The sequence below is a fragment of the Dryobates pubescens genome, chromosome 13 (assembly GCF_014839835.1).
Source record: "Dryobates pubescens isolate bDryPub1 chromosome 13, bDryPub1.pri, whole genome shotgun sequence".
Taxonomy (NCBI): Eukaryota; Metazoa; Chordata; class Aves; order Piciformes; family Picidae; genus Dryobates; species Dryobates pubescens.
In genome coordinates this window covers 31,565,221-31,585,045 of record NC_071624.1, presented here as the reverse complement: position 1 = coordinate 31,585,045, position 19,825 = coordinate 31,565,221, and the positions used below count along the sequence as shown (strand labels likewise).

General features: G+C 59.8%; 1 protein-coding gene across 1 annotated transcript in view; it reads left to right on the top strand.

The window, feature by feature from the left end:
• The window catches only part of RAP1GAP2 (RAP1 GTPase activating protein 2), a 64,868-nt gene that overhangs the window by 22,355 nt on the left and 22,688 nt on the right, over window positions 1-19,825 (top strand). Inside the window, exon 4 of the mRNA XM_054166340.1 lies at window positions 18,818-18,902. Coding sequence (XP_054022315.1) covers window positions 18,818-18,902 — 85 coding nt within the window. The remainder of the gene's footprint in view (window positions 1-18,817; window positions 18,903-19,825) is intronic.

Below are 19,825 nucleotides of genomic sequence, written 5' to 3'. Positions count from 1 at the left end.
TGGGAGACTTCCCTGGAGAGGTTCAAGGCCAGGCTGGATGAGGCCTTGAGTAACCTGGGCTGGTGGAAGATGTCCCTGCCCATGGCAGGGGGTTTGGAACTGGATGACCTTTAAGGTCCCTTCCAACCCAACCCATTCTGTGATTCTATGATTTGGCCAGGCTCCTCTCCATGCCTGCTGCAGCTGCTGGGGTTTATTGGGGGGGTTATTGGTGCAGATGTTTGGGTTTATTGGGGGGGGTTATTGGTGCAGATGTTTGGGTTTATTTGGGGGGGTTATTGGTGCAGATGTTTGGGTTTATTTGGGGGGTTATTGGTGCAGCTGCTGGGGTTGATTTGGGGGGGGTTATTGGTGCAGATGTTTGAGTTTATTGATGCAGTTGCTGAGGTTTATTGGGGGGGTTATTGGTGCAAATGTGGGGGGTTATTGATGCAGTTGCTGAGGTTTATTGGGGGGGTTATTGGTGCAAATGTGGGGGGTTATTGGTGCAGCTGCTGGGGTTTACTTGGGGGGTTATTGGTGCAGCTCCTGGGGTTTGCTTGGGAGGTTATTGGTGCAGAAACTCCAGCTGCAGAGGGGAGGCAGCAGGCAGGGACCCAGCGGTGCAGCCACTGCCTGCCACTGGCGGTGGCACCGCTGTGTGCTCTGCCTGGTCCCATATGTTCAGTGGTTGCTGCTGCTGTCAAAACAGCCTTCACATATTCCAAGCCAGATTATCCACAATTACATCTGCCCAGAGGACTTAGCAGCCCCACGTGGGGCTATTTTTAGCCGTGTCTCAGAACCAATGCCCTGCTGTGTCCCTTTCCTCCAGCCTGGCAGAGCAGGAGCAGTTTGCAGACCATGGAGAGGTGGCTGCTCGGGGGAGTATTCTAAGAGCAATTCTTCTTGTGGTAGGGGGGGAGGGAGCCTGAATGGCTGGAGGGGTGGAGATGCCACCTGCCTCTGGGTGCTTGCTCCCAAATGCCTGGGGTGCCAAGGGTGTGCCCGTCTGCAGCAGCTGCAGAGTGCAAGGCCCCCTTTTGTCTGGTGAGTGCCAGCAGCTCAGAGGGGCTTTGGCCCCCCTGGCTCAGCCTGCTGGGCTGCCCCTAGCTGTGTGCCCGCTTGCCACAGGGGTGGGTGCGATCTGGGGAGCACGCTCGGCCTCAGCTCTGCTGAGCCAAGGAGCCCAGAGCAGGTAAGGAGCGCTGGCACAGGAGCACAGGAGCTGTGCCAGGGGCCTGTGGCTCGTTCCTGATGATAATTTTGTTATTTCCCTTCTGGTCACTGCGGGCCTGGCCTCCCGGCAGCACCCGGCGCCGGCGAGCCCTGCCGTGCTGCCAGGGATGGGCAGCCCCTGGCGCTGTGCCTGCTGCCTGAGAGCTCTCCAGCGGCTGGTTCGGTGCTGGGTGGTGCTGGCAGGACCCTCTGCTGCCTGTCTGCAAAAGGCCCTCTCCATCTCTGGTGGTGTGTTTGTGGTGGGGTTGGTGATGCTCAGCAAACACCAGCGCTGGGCCTGTTGCTATCCATGGACCTCACATCCTCCACAGCTGGTTGTGGAACCCTGCCCTGTCCCAGGCTCCCACCCAGGACAGCCCTTGGCAGGCTTGGCAGGTTCTGTCAGAGCTCCATTGGGGTTGTTTAGTCTGAAGAAGAGAAGGCTCCAAGGAGACCTTCTTGTGGCCTTCCAGGATCTGCAGGGGGCTACAGGAAAGCTGGGGAGGGACTTTTGAGGGTGTCAGGGAGGGATAGGACTGGGGGGATGGGGAAAAGTAGAATTAGGTAGATTCAGATTGAATGTCAGGAAGAAGTTGTTCCCCATGAGGGTGGTGAGAGCCTGGCACAGGTTGCCCAGGGAGGTGGTGGCAGCCTCATCCCTGGAGGTTTTGAAGGCCAGGCTGGATGTGGCTGTGAGCAACCTGCTGCGGTGTGAGGTGTCCCTGCCCATGGCAAGGGGGGTTGGAGCTGGATGATCCCTGAGGTCCCTAACAATTCTATGATTAGGAAGTCTCCATGCAGACTCAGAGGTCAGTCTTTTCAGACACCATCCTGTCTCACTCCTCTCTAATGCTGCTGGTGTCATGCAGGGGACTGTGACTGCCTGAGGTGTCCCCCTGCCCCCACATCCCTCTCGGCATCCTCAGGAGGGGTCATCACTTGGCTGAGCTTGGGCCTAATCCTGAGCTTCCCAGCTGGATGCCAATGGCAGTTGGCTGCAATGCCAGCAGCAGGGCTGGACTCTGGGGAGCTGAGGGGGGTGCTGGTGGTGCTGGAAGTGTCGGGCGTGTGGCTGGTGTTGGATTGCTGTGCATCCTGAACCTGGCTTCATTAGTGATGTTAATGAGAAATGATGGCATTTAGCTCCCTGATTTGCTGGTGAAATTCAGAGGATCTGCTCCTGCTGTACAGACTGATTTCCTCTGCTGATTTGATCTAATTTAATTGAGCACTGAGATCTTGGGAGCTCATCTCTCCAGCGTGTCCCTGTGAGGGCAGGCTAACACCCCCAGTTACCAGGGGTGCAATTCCCAGCTAATTGTGGTGCTGTCACAGCCATGACTGCCTCATGCTGTCTTTAGCCACCCCAAGTGATCCAGTCACTGCAGGAGCACACTGGGCAGTGGCTGGCTCTGCACCCCAGCCCTGGGGCTCCCTGCCCACCCTGATTCACTGCCCAGCTTGATGCATCTCCCTGTGCCACCTCTTTCCTGCCCACAAACCACCTCTGGTTTATGGTGGTGTCCACTGGCCCCACAATGCACCAAGGAGTCAGGGCCAGCCCTGCTCTGCTCTGCAGGGAGGGCTCAGCACCAAAACGTGGCTCTGGTTTTGAATTCCCAGCTGTGTGTGATGGGAAGGTGCTTTCTAAGGGCTCCTCAGCAAAGCTGTGCCTCTCTGGAGGCTGCTGAAGGAGGAATGGTTTCAAAAACAAACGCAGGAGAGCATCCAGGTAGGCATCTAGATGCAGGTAGCCAGATCCTGTAGGTGTGTAGCCAGAAAGCTCTGCATGAAGCGGACCCAGCTGCCTGAGCCCCCTGGCCTGGCAGAGATGGTTTGATCCCCAGCTCAGAGCAGGGAACAGAACGTTCCCATCTGCCCCTGTGTTTGCTCTGCAGTGTTGCTCAGCAGCCCTGGATGAGGAGCTTTGCCCTTGCTCCCACAGCCCTGCTCAGCTGCTGAGGTTTCCTTTGCAGGTCTCTGTTAGTTTGGGTAACCTTCCTGGGCTCAGTGCCTGTGGGCATGGCAGGAGTTGGGGGGGAGGGGGCACGTTGCTGGCTGGTGCTGGGGAGCAGGCACAGGCAGGAGCTGTGCTCAGGTCCCAGCAGCTCTGTTGCCTGAGCAAACAGCCTCTGGTTTGACCTCTGCCAGCCCTGCCAAGTGGGCAAATATTTGCTGCTTCCTCCTCTCAGCTGCTCAGCGGAAGGGGAAGGGAAGGGGCATCTTGCCTGATGGTTTGTGGGCAGGTCCCGTGACCTGGCTGTGCCATCACTGATTCTCTGGCACAGGTCATCTCTCTGGGGGTACAAACAGGCAGGCTGTGGCACCCCCTGCCAGCCTCTTGTGCTCCAAGTGCCGCTGCAGTGAGGCACGAAGGGGTTTGCCATCGCTGTGCCGGCTCAGGGTGTGCTCTGTGTGCCTGCACAGCACCAAGGGGACCTTCCTGCAGGGCAGCCTGGCTGCTGGGGTCTTTTGAGGGCTTGGCCTCTTTGCTGTGTTGGCTTTTTATATGTTATTTTAAAGTATCTTTAATCCAGCTGCCTGCTCTGAGGTGCTGAAGGTGCTTTCAGTGCATTCATCTCCCCCTTTTTGTTGTGCAAAAGCAGCGAGGGGATGTCCTGAGATGCAGCAGAAGCTCTGCCCTGCTTCCAGTGGCTTGTGCAGGGTGCAGCCAACACCAGGCTGGGACCTGCTGAGCCCCTTGGTTATCTTTAGGTGTTTTTTTGTGTGTGATCACTTCACATAGCTGAGATCTCCCTCGCTACAGGGTGGGTGCCCACATGCACCCGTGCTGCTCTCTGCCCAGCCCCCCAGCAGGGCCAGTTCGTGATGGGCAGTGGTACCTGGCTGAGCTTTGCTTCTCTCTTGGTTTGCTCATAATGGATTTTTCTTCTTCCACTGCAGCTCTGGTTGCTTTCCCTGCCTGCTTCCTGGGAGGGCTGCTAATTGTGCCAGGCAGATGGGGCATCACGGGCTGAGCTCGGCCCCAAGCCTGACAAGAGGTCAATGTCTGTGTGCACAGGCAGTGGAGACAAGGATCATAGAATGCTAAGGGTTGGAAGAGACCTCTGGAGATGGAGCCTGTGGCACTGGCTCCCTCTCAGGCTGGGCAGATAGATGTCTTTCTGCACATCCATCCTGCGTGGCTGCCCCAGGGCTGCAAGGAGCTGCCAGGTTTGGGCTCTGTGACGTGGTGGAGATGCCTGGTCAGCGGTGCCAGGCTGGGGGGCAAGGAGCTGGGTCTGCCCCACACCTTGGCACACTTTTATCCTGCTTCTTATCCCTCTGAATTGCTGAGGTGCTGAGGCTGCTGGCTGCACACCGTGCTGGCCTCGCTCCCCCTGCTCTGCCTCTGCACCTCCTGCACGGAGGGGGCCAGCTTTGTGCTTTCTTGATGTCTCCTCTGAGTCTTTCTGACTGAAGCCATGAAATAAACCTCTAATCAGATTACTGAGAGCTGGGGGTAACATCATCTAAAGCTCTACTTCTTGTGATACCTCTTCTAAAACTGGGTGCCCTCTTATCCTCCTGCCGCAGCACCGTTGGGAGCGCTGTAATCGCTTTCTCCCCAGCTCCCAAATCCTTTTCTTCCCCTGCCAGGGAAATGGGGATGTGGCTGCTCCTTTGCTGAGAGCCAGCTCCTATTTTAGTCTCTTGGTCACACTGCTTCAGCTCCTTTTGTTCCTCCCTGGCTGCTGGTCGCTGGTGTCGGCACCGCTGCCCATTCCCAGCGCTCCCACCGGGGCGGTGTGGGTGCCCGTCCCCTGCTTGGGTCGGGGGAAGCACCCACGGGGCAGGGGGTCTCCAAGTGGGTGCTTGGTGGGGGTGGGGATTGGATTTGAGTGGTGGCGAGGAAGGGTCCTTGGGCAGAGCTCCTGGCTGTGCCTCCAGCCCAAATGCCTGGCATAGCTCAAGTATTTCTGGCTCTGCCCCTCGTGAGCGAGGGAACCAGAAATATCTCTTGCCAAGGGAGGTGCAGAGGGTGCTGGGGACGCATCCTGCGCCGTGTGACAAGGCAGCACCACAGCTCTGGCTGGAGAAGCCCTGAGTCACTGACGCTGGGCTTGGCTGTGCCCAGTGCTCAGGTGTGAGCCAGGGGGCCAAGGGGGCCCTTGGCAGCTCGGGAAGGTCGATGAGCTGCTCAGCCAGGGCTGATTGACTCTCACTGCAGCCTGAGCACAGCAGGCAGAGCTGTTCCAGGAGCGTAGGGCTCCTTAATAACATTAATAGTGTCGTTGATTCCCAGGGGACTGAGGAGCACTGGGGCTGAAGGGTTGCTCTTGTTCAGGGGCTGGCATTTTCAGATCCTTCTTTCACAGCAGAGTGTCCAGAAGGAAATGCCAGGCTTTGCAGAAATGAGTCAGCTGCCCAGGTGATTGATTAATCACGGTGTGTAATTGTCCAGCCCCTCAGGACCTGGCTTCCCAGGTAGCAGCAGAGCTGCTCTCTGAAGCAGAACCAGCAGGGCACTTCTAAGGAGATATTTATTTCTTCATAAAGCAGGGGCAGCTGCTTAGCTTGGAGGTTTGGTCACTGCAGAGGTGACTCTGGGTGTCTGAAGGAAGGAGGGAGACTTGGGGGAGCCCAGGAACACCATGAGGGGAAGGAGTGATCTCCGCAGTCTCCAGTCCAGGCTCCATCATAGGGCAAGATGTGGCTCCTGCAAGCTGAGCTTGGGAAGCCTTTGTGGGTGGAGAGCTGGCAGCCCCTCTGGGGACTTCTTCCAAGGCCTAATCCAACCTCCTGGGTTTTCCTCGTTGCCAGTCTCAGTCCCTCAGGCTGCAGCTTTCTGTCCTTTGGCCCATCCCATCTGTGGAGACACCAGCTGGAGACTTCCACGGGTGCTGGCCCCAACAGGGTGTTCTTCCCTCAACCCCCCAGGAGGGTGATGCTCTGGTGGCATCACTCTGGGGTTTGGAGCATGGCCAGAGACACCTCAGCTCTGCAGAGCTGGGGGATGAGGGATGGGGCTGGTGGCTGCTCTGCAGAGGTGTTTCTGAGCTGACAAAGATGCAGGCAGAGTACCCTGCCCCTGGCTGGGACCAGTTGAGGAGATCCTCTCCTGGGGAGAGTCAAAGCTGAACTGGGGCACACACCATGGCTGGCACACTGCAGCAGCCAAGGACACTTGGCTGTGCTCCTGGGTCAGGGTGCCCCAGCAACCCACAGCGGTGTGCCCATGCAGTGCAGCTCTCCATGCCCGTGCTGGCCATGTGGTGCAGCTCACTGAACCCACCCTGCTCCTGCTCATGCCTGTGGCACACCGGGATGGTCACGATGTGCACAATGAGCTGTCCCTTTGCAAGGGAGAGCACTGGGAAGGGCAGGCAGGGACTGTTCCGATGCCCTGCTGTCTGCTCTGCTTCCCTGGGCATCCCTGGTGTCCCACTCCAGCCTGTCCTGGAGCCTTTGGCAGAACCTAAGAACTACAGGGCAGCTTCTTCAGGGCCCCATCGCAGCCTGTTGTGCAAGAGGGGAGGTGGGTCCATGGTGTGGTGGGGCATGGCTGCAGCCTGGGTACTGAGCTCCCATCCCACTTTAGGAGAAAATTCTTTGCCTTGGAGGTGACAGAGCCCTGAAGAAGGCTGCCCAGAGAGGTGGTGGAGTCTCCTTCTCTGGAGGGGTTCCAAAACCACCTGGGCAGGTTCCTGTGCAGCCTGACTTTAGGTGCACCTGCTTTAACAGGGGGGTTGGACTCGATGATCTCCAGGGCTCACAGCCAGCCCCTACCACGCTGGGATTCTACAGTCCTTCCCCACCCTGCCAGCCCTTCTCCAGCCCCCTCACCATCCATTCCCTTGGCCCTCCTCCTATAAATTACGAATCAGCTGCAAGAGAGCCCAGAAGCAGCAGAGGAGGGTGAGGGAGCCTTGCCGTGTTTGGGTGGAGGAGCAGCCATGGCTGAGCGTCTGCCTTGAAGGGCTTCTCCCTTTCCAAAGAGGAGAGAGCTGAAACATCTTTAAAAATCAATACAAAGCCACTTCAGCATAAAACAAGAGGAGATTAATACTTAACTTGTCTGGAGAAGGGGAAGGGGAGACAGTGGAAGACGTCTCCAGGGAGAGAGAGAGACTCAATGAAATTCGAGTCTGCCTGTTTGAATGTGAGAGGTAAAAAGGTTGGAGATTAAAACCCCACCCCCTCCATTAACTGGAAGCTAATGAGGTGCTGGAGAATTGATGTAATTTGGCATGGAAATGGGTTCCAAGGCTGCTTTTTTTTTCCCTCTTTCTCTTTTTTTTTTCTGCTGTGCCTGAGAAATTTGTCAGACAGTTGATGTCTGCTTGAAAGGAAGCAGCCAGGTATTTGCTGTGAGAACAAAGAGATTTGTTGCTCCAACAGAAAACTTGATGGGAAGGCTTCCTCAGAGCGAGTTACAGCTGCCAGGGAGGCTGAGGGCAGCCCCCAGCTCCAGCAGAATTCCTCCCCCTTACCCACTCCTGCTCTCCCAGCCCTCCACACGCCGCTTGGCATCGGCTGCTGCTGCAGAAATGGGGGGTTTGGGGCTTTTCCTTCTGGGGAAAGGGAGACCTCGACCCTTGTCTGATGGAATTACCGTGCTGGAGGGACCTGCAGCCTCCCCGGGGGCCTGCCGAGATCTGCTGGAGCAGGAAAACGCTCGTTTGGGATTTTTCGGTTTGTTTCAGGGTGGATCTTGTTTCTTTGCAGAGCTACACGTGCGCTGGGTAGGTCAGTGAGGGGTGGTGTGGTGACTGCTGAGGCACCGTCAGGTTCTTCTGGGGTGAATTAGTGTGGCATGGTGATAAAAATAACCCTGCACATGTTTTATCTGACTTACAGCAGAATGCATAAAGAGATTACGCTGGGGAGGCAGGCAGGGAGGGAGGGGGGGCGGGCAGGGGGGGTAGCTGTTGAGTTTGGAGAATCCATCTGATCAGAGATCGCGCTGAAGGGTTCAGATAGCAAAAGGGCAGAGCCGCAGCGGTGTCGCTCACCTCACGGTGGCAGGAGAGGGGCGGCAGGCGCGGGGGTGGCAGCGAGAGCGGCTGCTGGGTGCCAGATGTGGCCTGTGGCCTCTGTGAGCTGTCGGCTCCCGAGCAAACACATTTGTTATGGACTTTGCCAGGGGTGCCCCGCGCCCTGTTAATGATTCACTGCTCTGCGAGGGGGTTTCCAGCGGCTCCAGCGCTGTGTCTTGATGTGTCCCCCTGGGGGGAAGGCGTCCCCACTGCATGAGGATCCCAGGGCTCTTCTCCCCAGCTGCTGAGGGGGTGCCCCACTGTGGCTGGGGTGGCTATGGTCAACCCTGCGGCCTGTGTGTGCCCCCCAAGCAGGCTGCCCCCCCCCCCCCCCCCCAAAAAAAAACCCCTTGACCTGAAGAGCCACTGGTGGGGGTCCTGCACTTCAGGGGCAGGGAGAGGCTGTGCTGTGCCTGCTCTGGGGCAGGGGTGGTTGACACAAACCCAGCAGAGCACCTCCACAGGGATGCAGCAGCGGTGGTGCAATTTCTCTCGGGCTGGTTGCAAAGGTGTGGGGGGGCACGGGGTGGGTTTGGGGCAGGTGCTGCTGTTTTGGTTCTGGGCAGGGCTGGAGTTTGAGCTGCATGCTCTCATCCCTGCCTGCAGCAGGGGCTGCAGTTTTCATCCCTCTAACCAGGAGCAGGCTCCAAAAGCTGGAGCTGGTCCTGTGCCTAATTCCTGTGAAAATTAAACTCGCAGAGGAGGAAGGTGAGATACTGGGGGGGGGGGAAGGAGCAAGAGAGACCCGGGTGTTTTATCACCATGGCAACAAAGACTTCTAGGGAAAGGTGCTGAGGTTGTGAAGTAGATCATTTACAGTTTACTTAATAAAAAAAAAAACGGGGGGGAAGAAGGGGGAAAAAAAAAGAGGGGAGGGGGGAAGAATATTTCCTGTAAGAAGCTGTGTGCCAGCTCTCCTCCTAAACAGCAACTGGGGAGCCTGGGCTGCTCCCAGGCCTGGATCTGTGCTTTCAGAGGGAGGAATGGGTGGAGAGAGATGGATGGATGGTGAGGGATGGGTAAAGGGCTGGCTGCTCATCCCAGGTACCAGCCAGGCAGATGCATGGTCCTGCACGGAGCCAGCCTGTGTGGGGAACGTTTGCTGATGCCTCAGAAAGGCAGAACCACGCAGGAGGCGTCAGAAGAAGGTTTGTAGGGCACGGATGGATCTTCCACCCCCCCAGCCCCAGTTCTGGGTTTTGGGGGGGGGCATTCTGTGAACCCGCTGTAGGGGGGTTGGCAGCGTGGGGCTGCTTTCACCCAAAGCCCAGCGCCGGGGTAACCGTGTCCGTGGTGCGGGAAGGCGAGGTCCCTGCGCCGGGATGTTCCCGGAGCCGGCTGCGGGGGGTAAGGGGGGGTCCAGGCGGGAGGGAACGGGGAGGGGACGGGGCGGGGATGGGAGAGGAGCGCGGCCGCCATTCCGCGGGGCTCCCGGCTCGGCCCTGCGCTTATCCCCGCGGAGCGCGCAGGGAGGCGCGGAGGCGGGCGGGGACGCGCCGCCCCCACCTCCTCCCCCCATCCCGCTGTGCCCTCCCTCCCCGCAGGTGCGGCGAGGCCGGAGCGGGGCCGGAGCGGGAGCGGCGATGTCCCGGCCGGGCGGGCGGCTGCGGTCCCGGCGGGCGGGGGTGCGGGCGGCCGTGGTGCTGATCGGGCTGCTGCACCGCTCCCGCAAGCACGGCGCGGAGGGCAGGTGAGCACCGATCGGTCCCGGGGCGCGCTCGGGGCTCCCGGTGTTGGCTGCTGGGTTCGCAATGGTCTCTCATGCGCTCCCGGCGCTCCCTCGTGTTCCCGGTGCACGCTTGTGTGCTCCCGGTGTTCGCTCGTCGACTCTCGGTGCTCCTTTGCGGATGCTTTCGTGTGCTCCCGGTGCTCTCTTGCCGATGCTCTCCTGTGCTCCCGGTGCTCTCTCGTTGATGCTCTCCTGTGCTCCCGGGTCTTTCCCGGTACGGTACGGCGGCAGAGCCGAACCCCGGTGCTGCACGGCAGCCGCGGTGCTGGCCTGGGGCGGGCGGGGGGCACTCTGGGCAAGCCGTTGGAAGTGCTTGGGGGGCCATGGGGGCCATTATTCGGATGGACTGGATGTGGGTGAGCTGGCAGCGCTGCCCCAGAGCTGGGCAACGGGCACTGGGATAACGGGGATCAGCTCCTGGCATATACGTCTGTACACATACGTCCGTCTGTGTGCGTGCAGGGGTCTGGCCTGCCCCCGTCGGTTTAACACCCCCAGACTCATTCCCCCTGCAGCAGAGGACCGGGAAGGACCGGGGCAGGAGCGTTCTCGGTGCTCCCGCAGGGATCGCCGTGCAGGCTGAGCTGTTGTGATTCGGGCCGGCAGCTTTGTCCCCTCTCCGGGAACAGCTGACAAATGCTTTCGTTCTCCCTTGCCTGAGCCGCACACTGTGCTCCCAGTTCAACTTTGCGCTGGGAGGAAATGGCTTGTCTGGAATATCGCGGAGCTGGCATCGCTCTGCCGCCGCAGCTCCGCTTCCCCGGCGCCTCGCCGGGAGCTGCCGGTGGATCCCCCTGCTCTGATTTATGCCGTGGCCCCGCTCGAGGGCTTCTCCCTCCCCCAGGACTCTGCTGCTCTGGCAACTTTGTTGTTAAAAATAGTAAGGCACAGGCACCCAAACCTTGGCGGTGTGCACGGTGCGGGCTCGGGGAGGGAGCGCCGTGGGCACTGCTGCAGACTGAAAGGGTTGGGGTTTTGGTTCAGTTTGTGGGTTTTGTACCATGTGAATGAAGAACTGGCGATATGGAACCTTTATTCCCCTCCCCCCGTCTGGGAGACCCAAAAATTCTATCCAATGACTGGGGATGAAGCTTTAGCTCTTCACCCACCTGCAGTTTCAGGTCACAGGCTCCACACCCACATTTTCGGTGCTCCTGCCATAGGTGCTCTGCCTTGGACACCAAGGAACCCTCCTGAGCAGGATGCCAGCTATGCTCTCATGACTTAACAATGGCCTTCCTGGGTAGTTCCTGTGTTGCTGGTGATGGTTTGGGCTTTTTTCCCCCCCCTCCTTTGCTGGGTTTTCCAGGTAGATTGTCAAAGCTAAGCAGGTGGAAAAAACCTAAGCCACAGGTTCTGAGGGTCCTGGTTGAGGAGCAGAGGTGGGTGCTCACCTGTGCTGAGACCCAGCATGGCTGTGCCCCCTGTCCCCCTGTGCTACAGTGACCCTTGTCCTCATGTCTCACAGATGTGGGCACCCTTCCTTCTGTGCCACAGCTGTGGCCCCTCTCCTCCCCTGTCTCAGCTGGGACATGGGCTGGGGGGGCTGTGTGCTGAGCTCAGCCATTCCTGTCCCCACTGCTGCCCCTTGGATGTGGTCTTGTTCAGCCAGTCCCTGTTGTGGCTCTGCCTATGGGCCTTTGGAGTTCCCACCTGGCCTGGGGACAAGCCAGGGCCCCCGTGCCCCTTTGGCACTCCATGGTCTCTTCTTCCACTGTGTGTAGGGAGATCTGGGTCCCCAGGTGCTCCTCTAGCACTGACCCTGCTGCATGGCACTGCCATCCTTTGCTCACCTCAAGGTGTGGCAGGGAAGGGAAGGGCTGCTATAAACCCAGCCACAGCGAGCAGGACTCTTCCCAAGCAGTCATCTCCTCCCTGGTACTGGATTTCTGTGAATGAGCCTAGTGTGGCACTGGAGTGCTGAGGAGAAATCTGGCTCTGAGCTCTCCCAGAAATCTGCCTGGTGATGTCTGGGTCTGTTTTGGTTGCTGATCCCCCCCACTGCCTTGCTGAGCACAAACCCTCCCAGAGCAGCTCTTGCCGCGGGGTTTACTGAGGACAATGAGAGTCACGCAGACATCTCGAGGGGAGGACGAGACCCTGAGGAGGTTTTTTTTGCTGTCTGCTACGGAGTGAGGAGCCTTCATGGGAGCAATTGCAAGACTTCAAGTGGTGCTTTACGGTGCTTGCTTCGTCTTATGCAAGCTGCCAGGGCCATCAAAGTGACATAAGCTGCAGGAAGAGGAAGGGACTGCGAGCAGCATCGTCAAAAGGGACTCTGTTCCTCCACCTGCTCCTATTTTCCTTTTTTCCTCCTACATTCAGTCTTTGTTCTGCCTTTGCAGTCGAATTTTGCTTTCCACGAGCCATATGCAAGCCTGGCAGGATGGGTGTCAGCTGCAGAGTCCCTGGGGGCTGATGTCCCTCTCTCGTTAGCAGTCCAGCAAAGCGCAGCACAACAGACCGAGCTCCCCTGGCAGGGCAGGGGTGATGCTCACTGTGTCCTCTCCATCCATACCTGTCCTGTGCCTCAACCCCGAGGGGATGGCAGCAGTGGGCACAGCTGGCTGGGCCTGGGGGGCTCCTGTGGTGAGTTTGGGCTCTTTTGGCTCCTGTCCTGCTTTGGAACTGAGTAGTTTAATCCAAAGTGGTTTTCCTGATTGTCCCATGAGCAATGCTGTGGTGGCCATCCTCTTGTGGGGTGAAGCTAGTGGTGAGTGCCATGTGCCCAGCGGTCTCAGCTCCAGGGCAGGCCGCTGGGCACAGGGCAAACGTCTTTATCTCTGCTGTGCTTTACTCTTTGGTGCAGCAAGGGCTGCTCGTGGTCTCCTGGAGCCACTGAGTGAAATCTGTGTGCTGCTGCTGGCAGCTGAGTGCCTGCTTGTCTCAGTGGGACATTCACTACAGCAGTGTCCCCTCTCCCACCCCGGGTGTGGGCACCCAGGCAGGCACAGCCTCCCTTCGCCCTTCGGCTTCCGCTCCAGCAGCGGCTGCAGACGCTGGGTTCTGGGAGCTGTTCTCTGCAATTTGCAGATTATTGAATCAGCTCAGAAGCTGCTGCCCGAGCTCCCTGGCTCCTGCTTGCCAGGAATCGGCTCAGACGAGCCTTCTGCTCTGGAGAACTCCCAGCGCCTTGCCTGATTGACTCAAAGCTGCGGGAAGTCGCCGCTTTCCTCCCCTCCTGCGAGGGAGAGCAGCCACCAAAGCTGGGCAGGGACAGAAACCTCTTCCCAGCCTTATTTCTACATCAAGCAGTGCTTGCCCAGCTAGGGCCAGGGCAACTCTGTGGCCAGTTGGAAAGAAACCTGTGTTGCTGGGTGCTGGGAAAGAACTCGGGGTGATTCATGGCAGAGCCAGCCCAGGCAGCACTGACCCCCAGAGCCAGGGCATCAGTGACCCCCAGAGACAGCCCAGGCAGCACTGACCCCCAGAGCCAGGGCATCAGTGACCCCCAGAGCCAGCCCAGGCAGCACTGACCCCCAGTGCCAGGGCATCAGTGACCCCCAGAGCCAGCCCAGGCAGCACTGACCCCCAGAGCCAGGGCATCAGTGACCCCCAGAGCCAGCCCAGGCATCAGTGGCCCCCAGAGCCAGGGCATCAGTGACCCCCAGAGCCAGCCCAGGCATCAGTGGCCCCCAGAGCCAGGGCATCAGTGACCCCCAGAACCAGCCCAGGCAGAGGTGCCCCCCTGAGCATGGGACACTCCACGCTGCTCCCAGCAATACTTATTCCCTGTGCAGAGGGATAATTAAAGCTAAACTCATTTGCAGTTAAATGTCACCTTGCTCTGAGCAGGGCTTGGGCTCCTGCTCGTGCAGGCTGTGCAGTGGGGGCTGCACACCAGTGCAGGCTCTGCCATTCACAAACACTGAATTGATTGCAACAGACCCAGAGCAGGAACTGCTGCACTTTTCCTTTGCTGACTCTCAGGCTTCACAGCGAGGAGGTGCTGGGCCAGCCTGAGCTTCATTTGCCTCGTGGTAAATCGGTTTGGAGGGAAGCTGCTTCACGGTGGGGGGGCTCTGCCCCTGGAGCACCGTGGGTGCAGGGGCTGACACCTGGGTCTGGGGTGGCTGCACAGCTTGGGGCTGGCTGAAGCTGGTGGGAGCCCTGCAGCAGTGTGTGTCCTTTGCAGGCGTCCTCCCGGTGATGAGTGATGATGCAGCGAGATCTTGCCTGCCTGGAGTCCCCAGATTGGATGGGAGCTGCTCAAAGTCAGGGAAAGGTGCTTCATTAGGGCACTCACTGCAGGTTTCCAAGTGCAGGCTCTCAGGAAGGTGCCTTTGTCTGTGTTGCAATAATAATAATTAAGGAGGGGGGGGGGAAAAAGGTTTGGTTGAGGTTTTGTGCAGTTTGTGAGCAGCTGGCTGAGGGCTCCTGGGTGCTGGGGCATTGGCAGGGCCTCAGCAGTGTCCTGCGGGCTGGGGCTTGGTCCCAGCCTTGTGCTGGTCGGGATGGGGGATGGAGAGGAGTCCCCCCACAAAGGGAAGGCAAGCAGCCAAGGCTCCAACCCATCCCAGGGCAGTGTGTGAGTGAAAAGCAACACAGCACAGTCCCCTGTGAACACTTAAGACACTGGGCACTGAATATTAAACAAACTAAAGAGGGAGCAGCTGGCAAGGTGCTGCCCATCAAGGACAGAAAAGTGATGAGTCCCAAAATAGAGGCTGCTAATTTACAGGCTGATGGTTGCTGTCCTTCTCAAGGATACGGCATCCAGGCAGGCTGAACTTGTTGCTGCAGGAGTTTTGCACCTCCTTAGGCCAGGTTTAATCTGCAGAGGTTGGGGTGGGGGCAGAGGCAGCCTGTGGTGCCCTGCATTCGGGATGGGGGCAGAGGCAGCCCGTGGTGCCCTGCGTTCGACTCGCAGCGTAGCACAAGGCAGAGCTCACTGCGGAGTGGGAATTGCTTCCCCGGGGCAGGGAATGTGTGGACATCTTCCCTGCCCTCGTGTGGGGTGTAGGAACACAGCCTGTCCCTGCAGAGCCTGGCTGGTAAACCAGAGGAGCAAACCAAGAGGGTGGCATGCATCAGAGGTCCTTCACTAGGCTGCGGGAGGGGAGGGGCGCGCTCGGCAGCCAGGGTTTGGGCCTGGTGGGGGTCTCGCAGCCCTGGGTCAGTGCCCATGGGATGTTTCCATCAGGATTTTGTTCTGTTGATGGCTTTGCCAAATGAATCAGGGTGTGAGTCTGTGGGAGCTTTTGGGGTGTGATCAGGGATGCTCTAGAGACAAGAGAAAGGTCTCACCTGCCCTTGCTGTACCAGGAACTCAGGCACTCAAAACGGGGGGGATGGGAATCCCCATTTGTCCCCCTTTGGGAGAAGCAGGGGGAGCAGCCCTGGCTATGGGGGCTGTGCCTGCCTGGTGGCCTCTGGGGCAGTGGGTTCCCCCCCTGAGCTCAGCCCCACAGCCCCAGGAGGGGGACAAGATCCGTGCTGGGATAGCAGGGCTCTCTTGTAAGATGCCTTTGAGCACTGAAAGGCCACCCGAAGGTTTCCCTGGAGCTTTCTCTCCTCTAGGGTGGACAATTCGAACTCACTCAGCCTGGCCTCACAGCAGAGGGCTTCCAGCCCTCCCGGCATTGCTGTGGCCTCCTCTGGCCCTGCTCCAACAGGTCCCTGCCTGTGCTGGGCACTCCAGAGCTGGACCCAGCACTGCAGGTGGTTGTCTCAGCAGAGGGGCAGAATCCCCTCCTTGCCCCTGCTGCCCACGCTGCTGGGGATCAGCCCAGGATGCTATTGGCTTTCCGGACTCCTCGCTGGAAGAGCTCTTCAGACCTTTGCTGTCGTTTGGGGTCCCCTGGTGCCCGCCGGGGTCCGGTGCAGGCGTAGGGCTGCCGTGAGCAGCCGCCGGCACCGGCGTCAGGAGAGATCCCGGGGGGCTGCCTCTCCGTGTGAGCGCGGAGCAGGACGTGCTCATCCTCCTCATGATTCATTTACTAGCCCGGGGCGGGGGAGGATCTGTTTGGGAGCTGGGCTGGTGGCCCCTGGCCCCGCGGCTGGTGGCAGCAGGTCCCTAGAGCCCGTGTCTCTGCTTTTAGCTGTTGCCAGTGCACGGAAGCCGACGGCGCGGGGTGGCCGTGGAGGTTCTTGTTTGGCTCTCCCTGGAATGGCAGGAGCAGTTCCAGCAGTTTGGCCCCAAAGCAGCAATCAGCATGTGAGAGAGGAACACGTTGTTAAGTTGTCTGAGTGATTTTATAATACTTGGACTATGATGCTATGGCAACCTGCTACAAATCCCAGATCAAATCCATTTGTTTGTGTGCATCCCTGTAACTTTCATCTTTGGGAAGCCTGAAAGGCTTGCTGCCTCCGAGGGCCACGGTGCAGATTAGTGCAGCCAGGCAGAGCTGGAGGTTCAAAGCAAGGAGAGTGCAGGGTGAGTGCTTTGCTGCAGATCAGGCTGTGCTGTCGTGTCCTAGAAAGTCAGAGAGCAGCCGGCGAGGTTCTGCCGTCCTCGGCCTGTTCTCGTGGTGAGCTTGTGGAGAGGAGAGAGGGATGGGCAGAGCAGATGGGCAGGACCTGGGTTCTGCTGTTGCCCATAGGCCATCCCACATGGTTCTGACTGACTGCTTGCACTGAAAGGCTGGAAGATGCTGAGAGCTTCCATGGGAGGTGACGACGCAAGGCAGGTGTGACCTGCTCTGGTTTCAGCACAGGAAGAGGCAAAGGTGCCAGTCCTTGGCCTGGACTCGAGTTTGGGCACAAAGCACTGCTGCACAGCCTGGGCAGTGCCATGGTCCTTGGTGCCATGTGGTGGGGAGGGGACAGGTCCTGCTGGCTCCACTTTGTCCCTTGCAGTGTGGGGCAGCTTTCTTCTCAGCTCCTCCTGCTCTGTGGCACTGCAGCCCAGAGGCCAGTGAGTCCCTCTTGCTCCTGCCTGCAGCTGTTAACGCCCCAGGAGGAGCCTGGCAGGACCCTCAGCTCCAGGAGAAGTAGGTCCTGCCCTGAGAAGTGCAGTCAGCAATTAATTACCACTACCAGAGGATTTGGTTGGGTCCCAGGGGTCTGTGAGCCAAGTCCCCACATGCTAGCAGCTGGTCTTGGCTGTGGTGTTGCCTGGCACGGTGGTGTGCCACCTTGTCCCTCGCCACGCTGATCACCCTGTGCCATTCCAATCCCCTCATGCTATGCTGATCCTCCCCATGTCCCACCTGGTCTGATCTTCCACCTCTGAGGCATATTATAGCCCTGGCTTTCCTCCAACATCCACCCAGTGTTCTCCTGGCTACAGCTGAGCTCCATTGATCCTTGTTCCTTGGTTGTTGACTCTGGATCCGTGTCCTGCTTGTCCCTTCCTTCCTGTGGTCACAGGCACCGCAGCTCCCTGCTTCTCCCCTGTCCAGATGTGCCAGCACAGACTGCCAGCCCCCAGCCACATCCATCATGCCAGCTGCAGGGACACAGTGTCCAAGGCCACTCCAGCTGCAGCTGCTGGCCTCTGCCTGTGTGTGTCTGTACCTGTAGGTGTGCTTCAGGGGCTGGAGTCAGGTCTCAGCAGGAGCAGTCTGTGGGCAGGAGCAGTTGTGCTCACAGGCAGGAGGAGCAGGAGCTGTGCTTCCCCAGGCTCTGCTTCAGTCTCTTGTCAGCAGGGATGCAGCCCAAGGGCTGCTGCTTTGCTCACAGAAGTGGTGCTGGAGCCTTGCACTCCTTGTGGCATCAGTGTCCTCGAAGAACACCTGCCTGCTGTGCCTTCTGCACCCCACTGCATCCTGGCCCAGCCCCACAGCACCCCCACGGTGTGCAGGACCCTGCCACGGAGGGGCTGTGGGCACCGGAACCTTCCCGGTGACCAGCACGTGGCTGTCACCTGCTGTCACAAGAGCTGAGGCCTGGTGGCAGAGGGCAGGAGCCCGGGTGGAGGGGCTGGTGAGGAGGGCAGGCGTTGCAGGTGGCCAGTGCCCACCCGCTGGCAGAAGCTGCATGTTTTGGAGAGGGCCTGGGCGGGTGCTGGTGCCCGGCTGCTGCGTGTGCCACGCTGTGCTGTGCCATCCCAGGGCAGGCTGCCATGGGAACCAAACCTCCTTCCTGCAAGATAAACAGTTGGGCATTTTTGGCCGGGTTTCTGCAGGACTAACCTGGCAGGGCCGAGAGGAAGCAAATGAAACCTCAGATTTTCTGCCTCCCGGGGGAGCATCTGGTGGCGCTGCTGCGAGAGGCAGCCTGGTGGTCGTGTGCCTGGGAAGCTGCTGGGCTGAAGGGAAGGGATGCTGTGGTCAGCTCCTTGCTGGGGGGGCCGAGGCTGTGCCTTTTCCAGGTTTAGGGGGGCTTTTGTGGGGGGCTTTGGTGGCAGGTCCGTGGTGCAGGGGCTGCTCTTGCTTCCCTGGGCTCCTGTAACCTCGTGGTGCCTCTCCAGCCTCCGCGTTCAGCACCAGTGTGGCTGCTCTGTGATCAAAGAGGCCCTCGGCTGGGCCTTGCCAACCCCAGCCGGGGTGTCCCAGGGGCTCACGCTGCTGTCACCGAGCTGGACCCCTCCTCTGCCATCCACGGCTGCTGGGAGACCGCTGGGCCACGCATCCTGCCCAGGCAGGGATGGTGCCAGATGGAAGGACACCATCTGTGGGGATGGGTTGTCATAGAAACCTATCCCTGCTGTCCCAGCACCACCACACCAGCACCACATCACACCACACCCCAGCCCCGCGGCCAGCCCTGGCTGGGTCCTGGGGGCACAACCCGGGCACTTGGTGGGGCAGTGTGAGGGGTCCCGACCCATCCTGGGCTCGGGGCTCTGCAGATGGCTTTTGTCATCTCCTCTCTCGGTCTCTTTTGGGTTTCTCTCAGATCCAAGATGCTGCTTCTCCAGCAGCCTGCCCGCCCGCGGCTTTGCCAGGGAAGATAAGCTCTTATCTGCCGCCTGGCGCTGCTGCCCGGCACGGGGGGAAGCTGACTCCTGCCTTTGGTTTTTCAGGAAGCAGGAGCTGCTGAACAGCTCAGATGCGACCGTCCCGGAGCGGCCGCTGTCCCCGCCGCTCACCGCCCCGCCGAGCATGAAGGTGAGTGCGAGGGCGCTGCCGCGGTGGGCGCACGGTCCGGCCGGGCTGCCAGTCTGGGAGCTGGCACGGAGCGGCACTGCCAACGCAGCGGCTGCCCGGAGCCGGGGCTGTTCCCGCGGGAGCAGCGGTAGGCGGTTGCTGGAGCCCAGCCTGCGGCGCGGTCGTGCGTGCCGGCGGGCCCCATCCTGCGCTGCCGCTCACGTTACGCAACCGCGGGCGGCGGTGCCAGGCGGGGTGCAGAATCCCGGAGCTGTTATCCTGCGAGCAGCCCTCCCTGGGCGCCGCGGCGGGCGGCTGCTTGCCAGCTGGAGGCCGACGGCGCATCCCCCCCAGCGGGCAGCGCTGCCGGCGCGGCCGGACCGAGCGCTCCCTCCTGCCAGCGCCGCTCGGCCGCTCGCTTTGGCCGTGCCGTGGGACCCAGCTCTGCCCAGCTCTGCTCCACCTGCAGCCTTCCCAAACCCAGCGGGAGAGGGCTGTGAGCAACCTGTTGAGACCTGGGAGCTGGTCCTGCCCGAGCTGGGGTGGAACTGGGCACTGCCACAGCTGCCAGCTTGCAGTTACCTCGCTCAAACAGTCTCAAGCGAGCAGGGTGTGTGCACCCCTGTGCCAAGTAGGGCGATGCAGAGGACAAGGGCAGTGCCCTGGGGCAAAGCACCTGCCTCCTGAGGGCTTCTGCCTTTGCCCTCAGCACGTTTTCAGGGGAATTCTGCTTTTTGAGGAGTCTGTGAGCCAGGCAGGCTAAGTCTGACTGTGGGTGCAGAGGTGGCTCCCAGTGCTGGGGTCCCCTCCTTGCCCAGGAGGGAATACAGGTGTCAAGGCCCTAGGCACACTGTGGGTAGGGAGGAGGACAGCTGTTCCTCAGCTGGAGCCAGGGTGATGTGGGACAGGTCAGGCTCTTCAGTGATGCTCAAACGCTAGCCCAA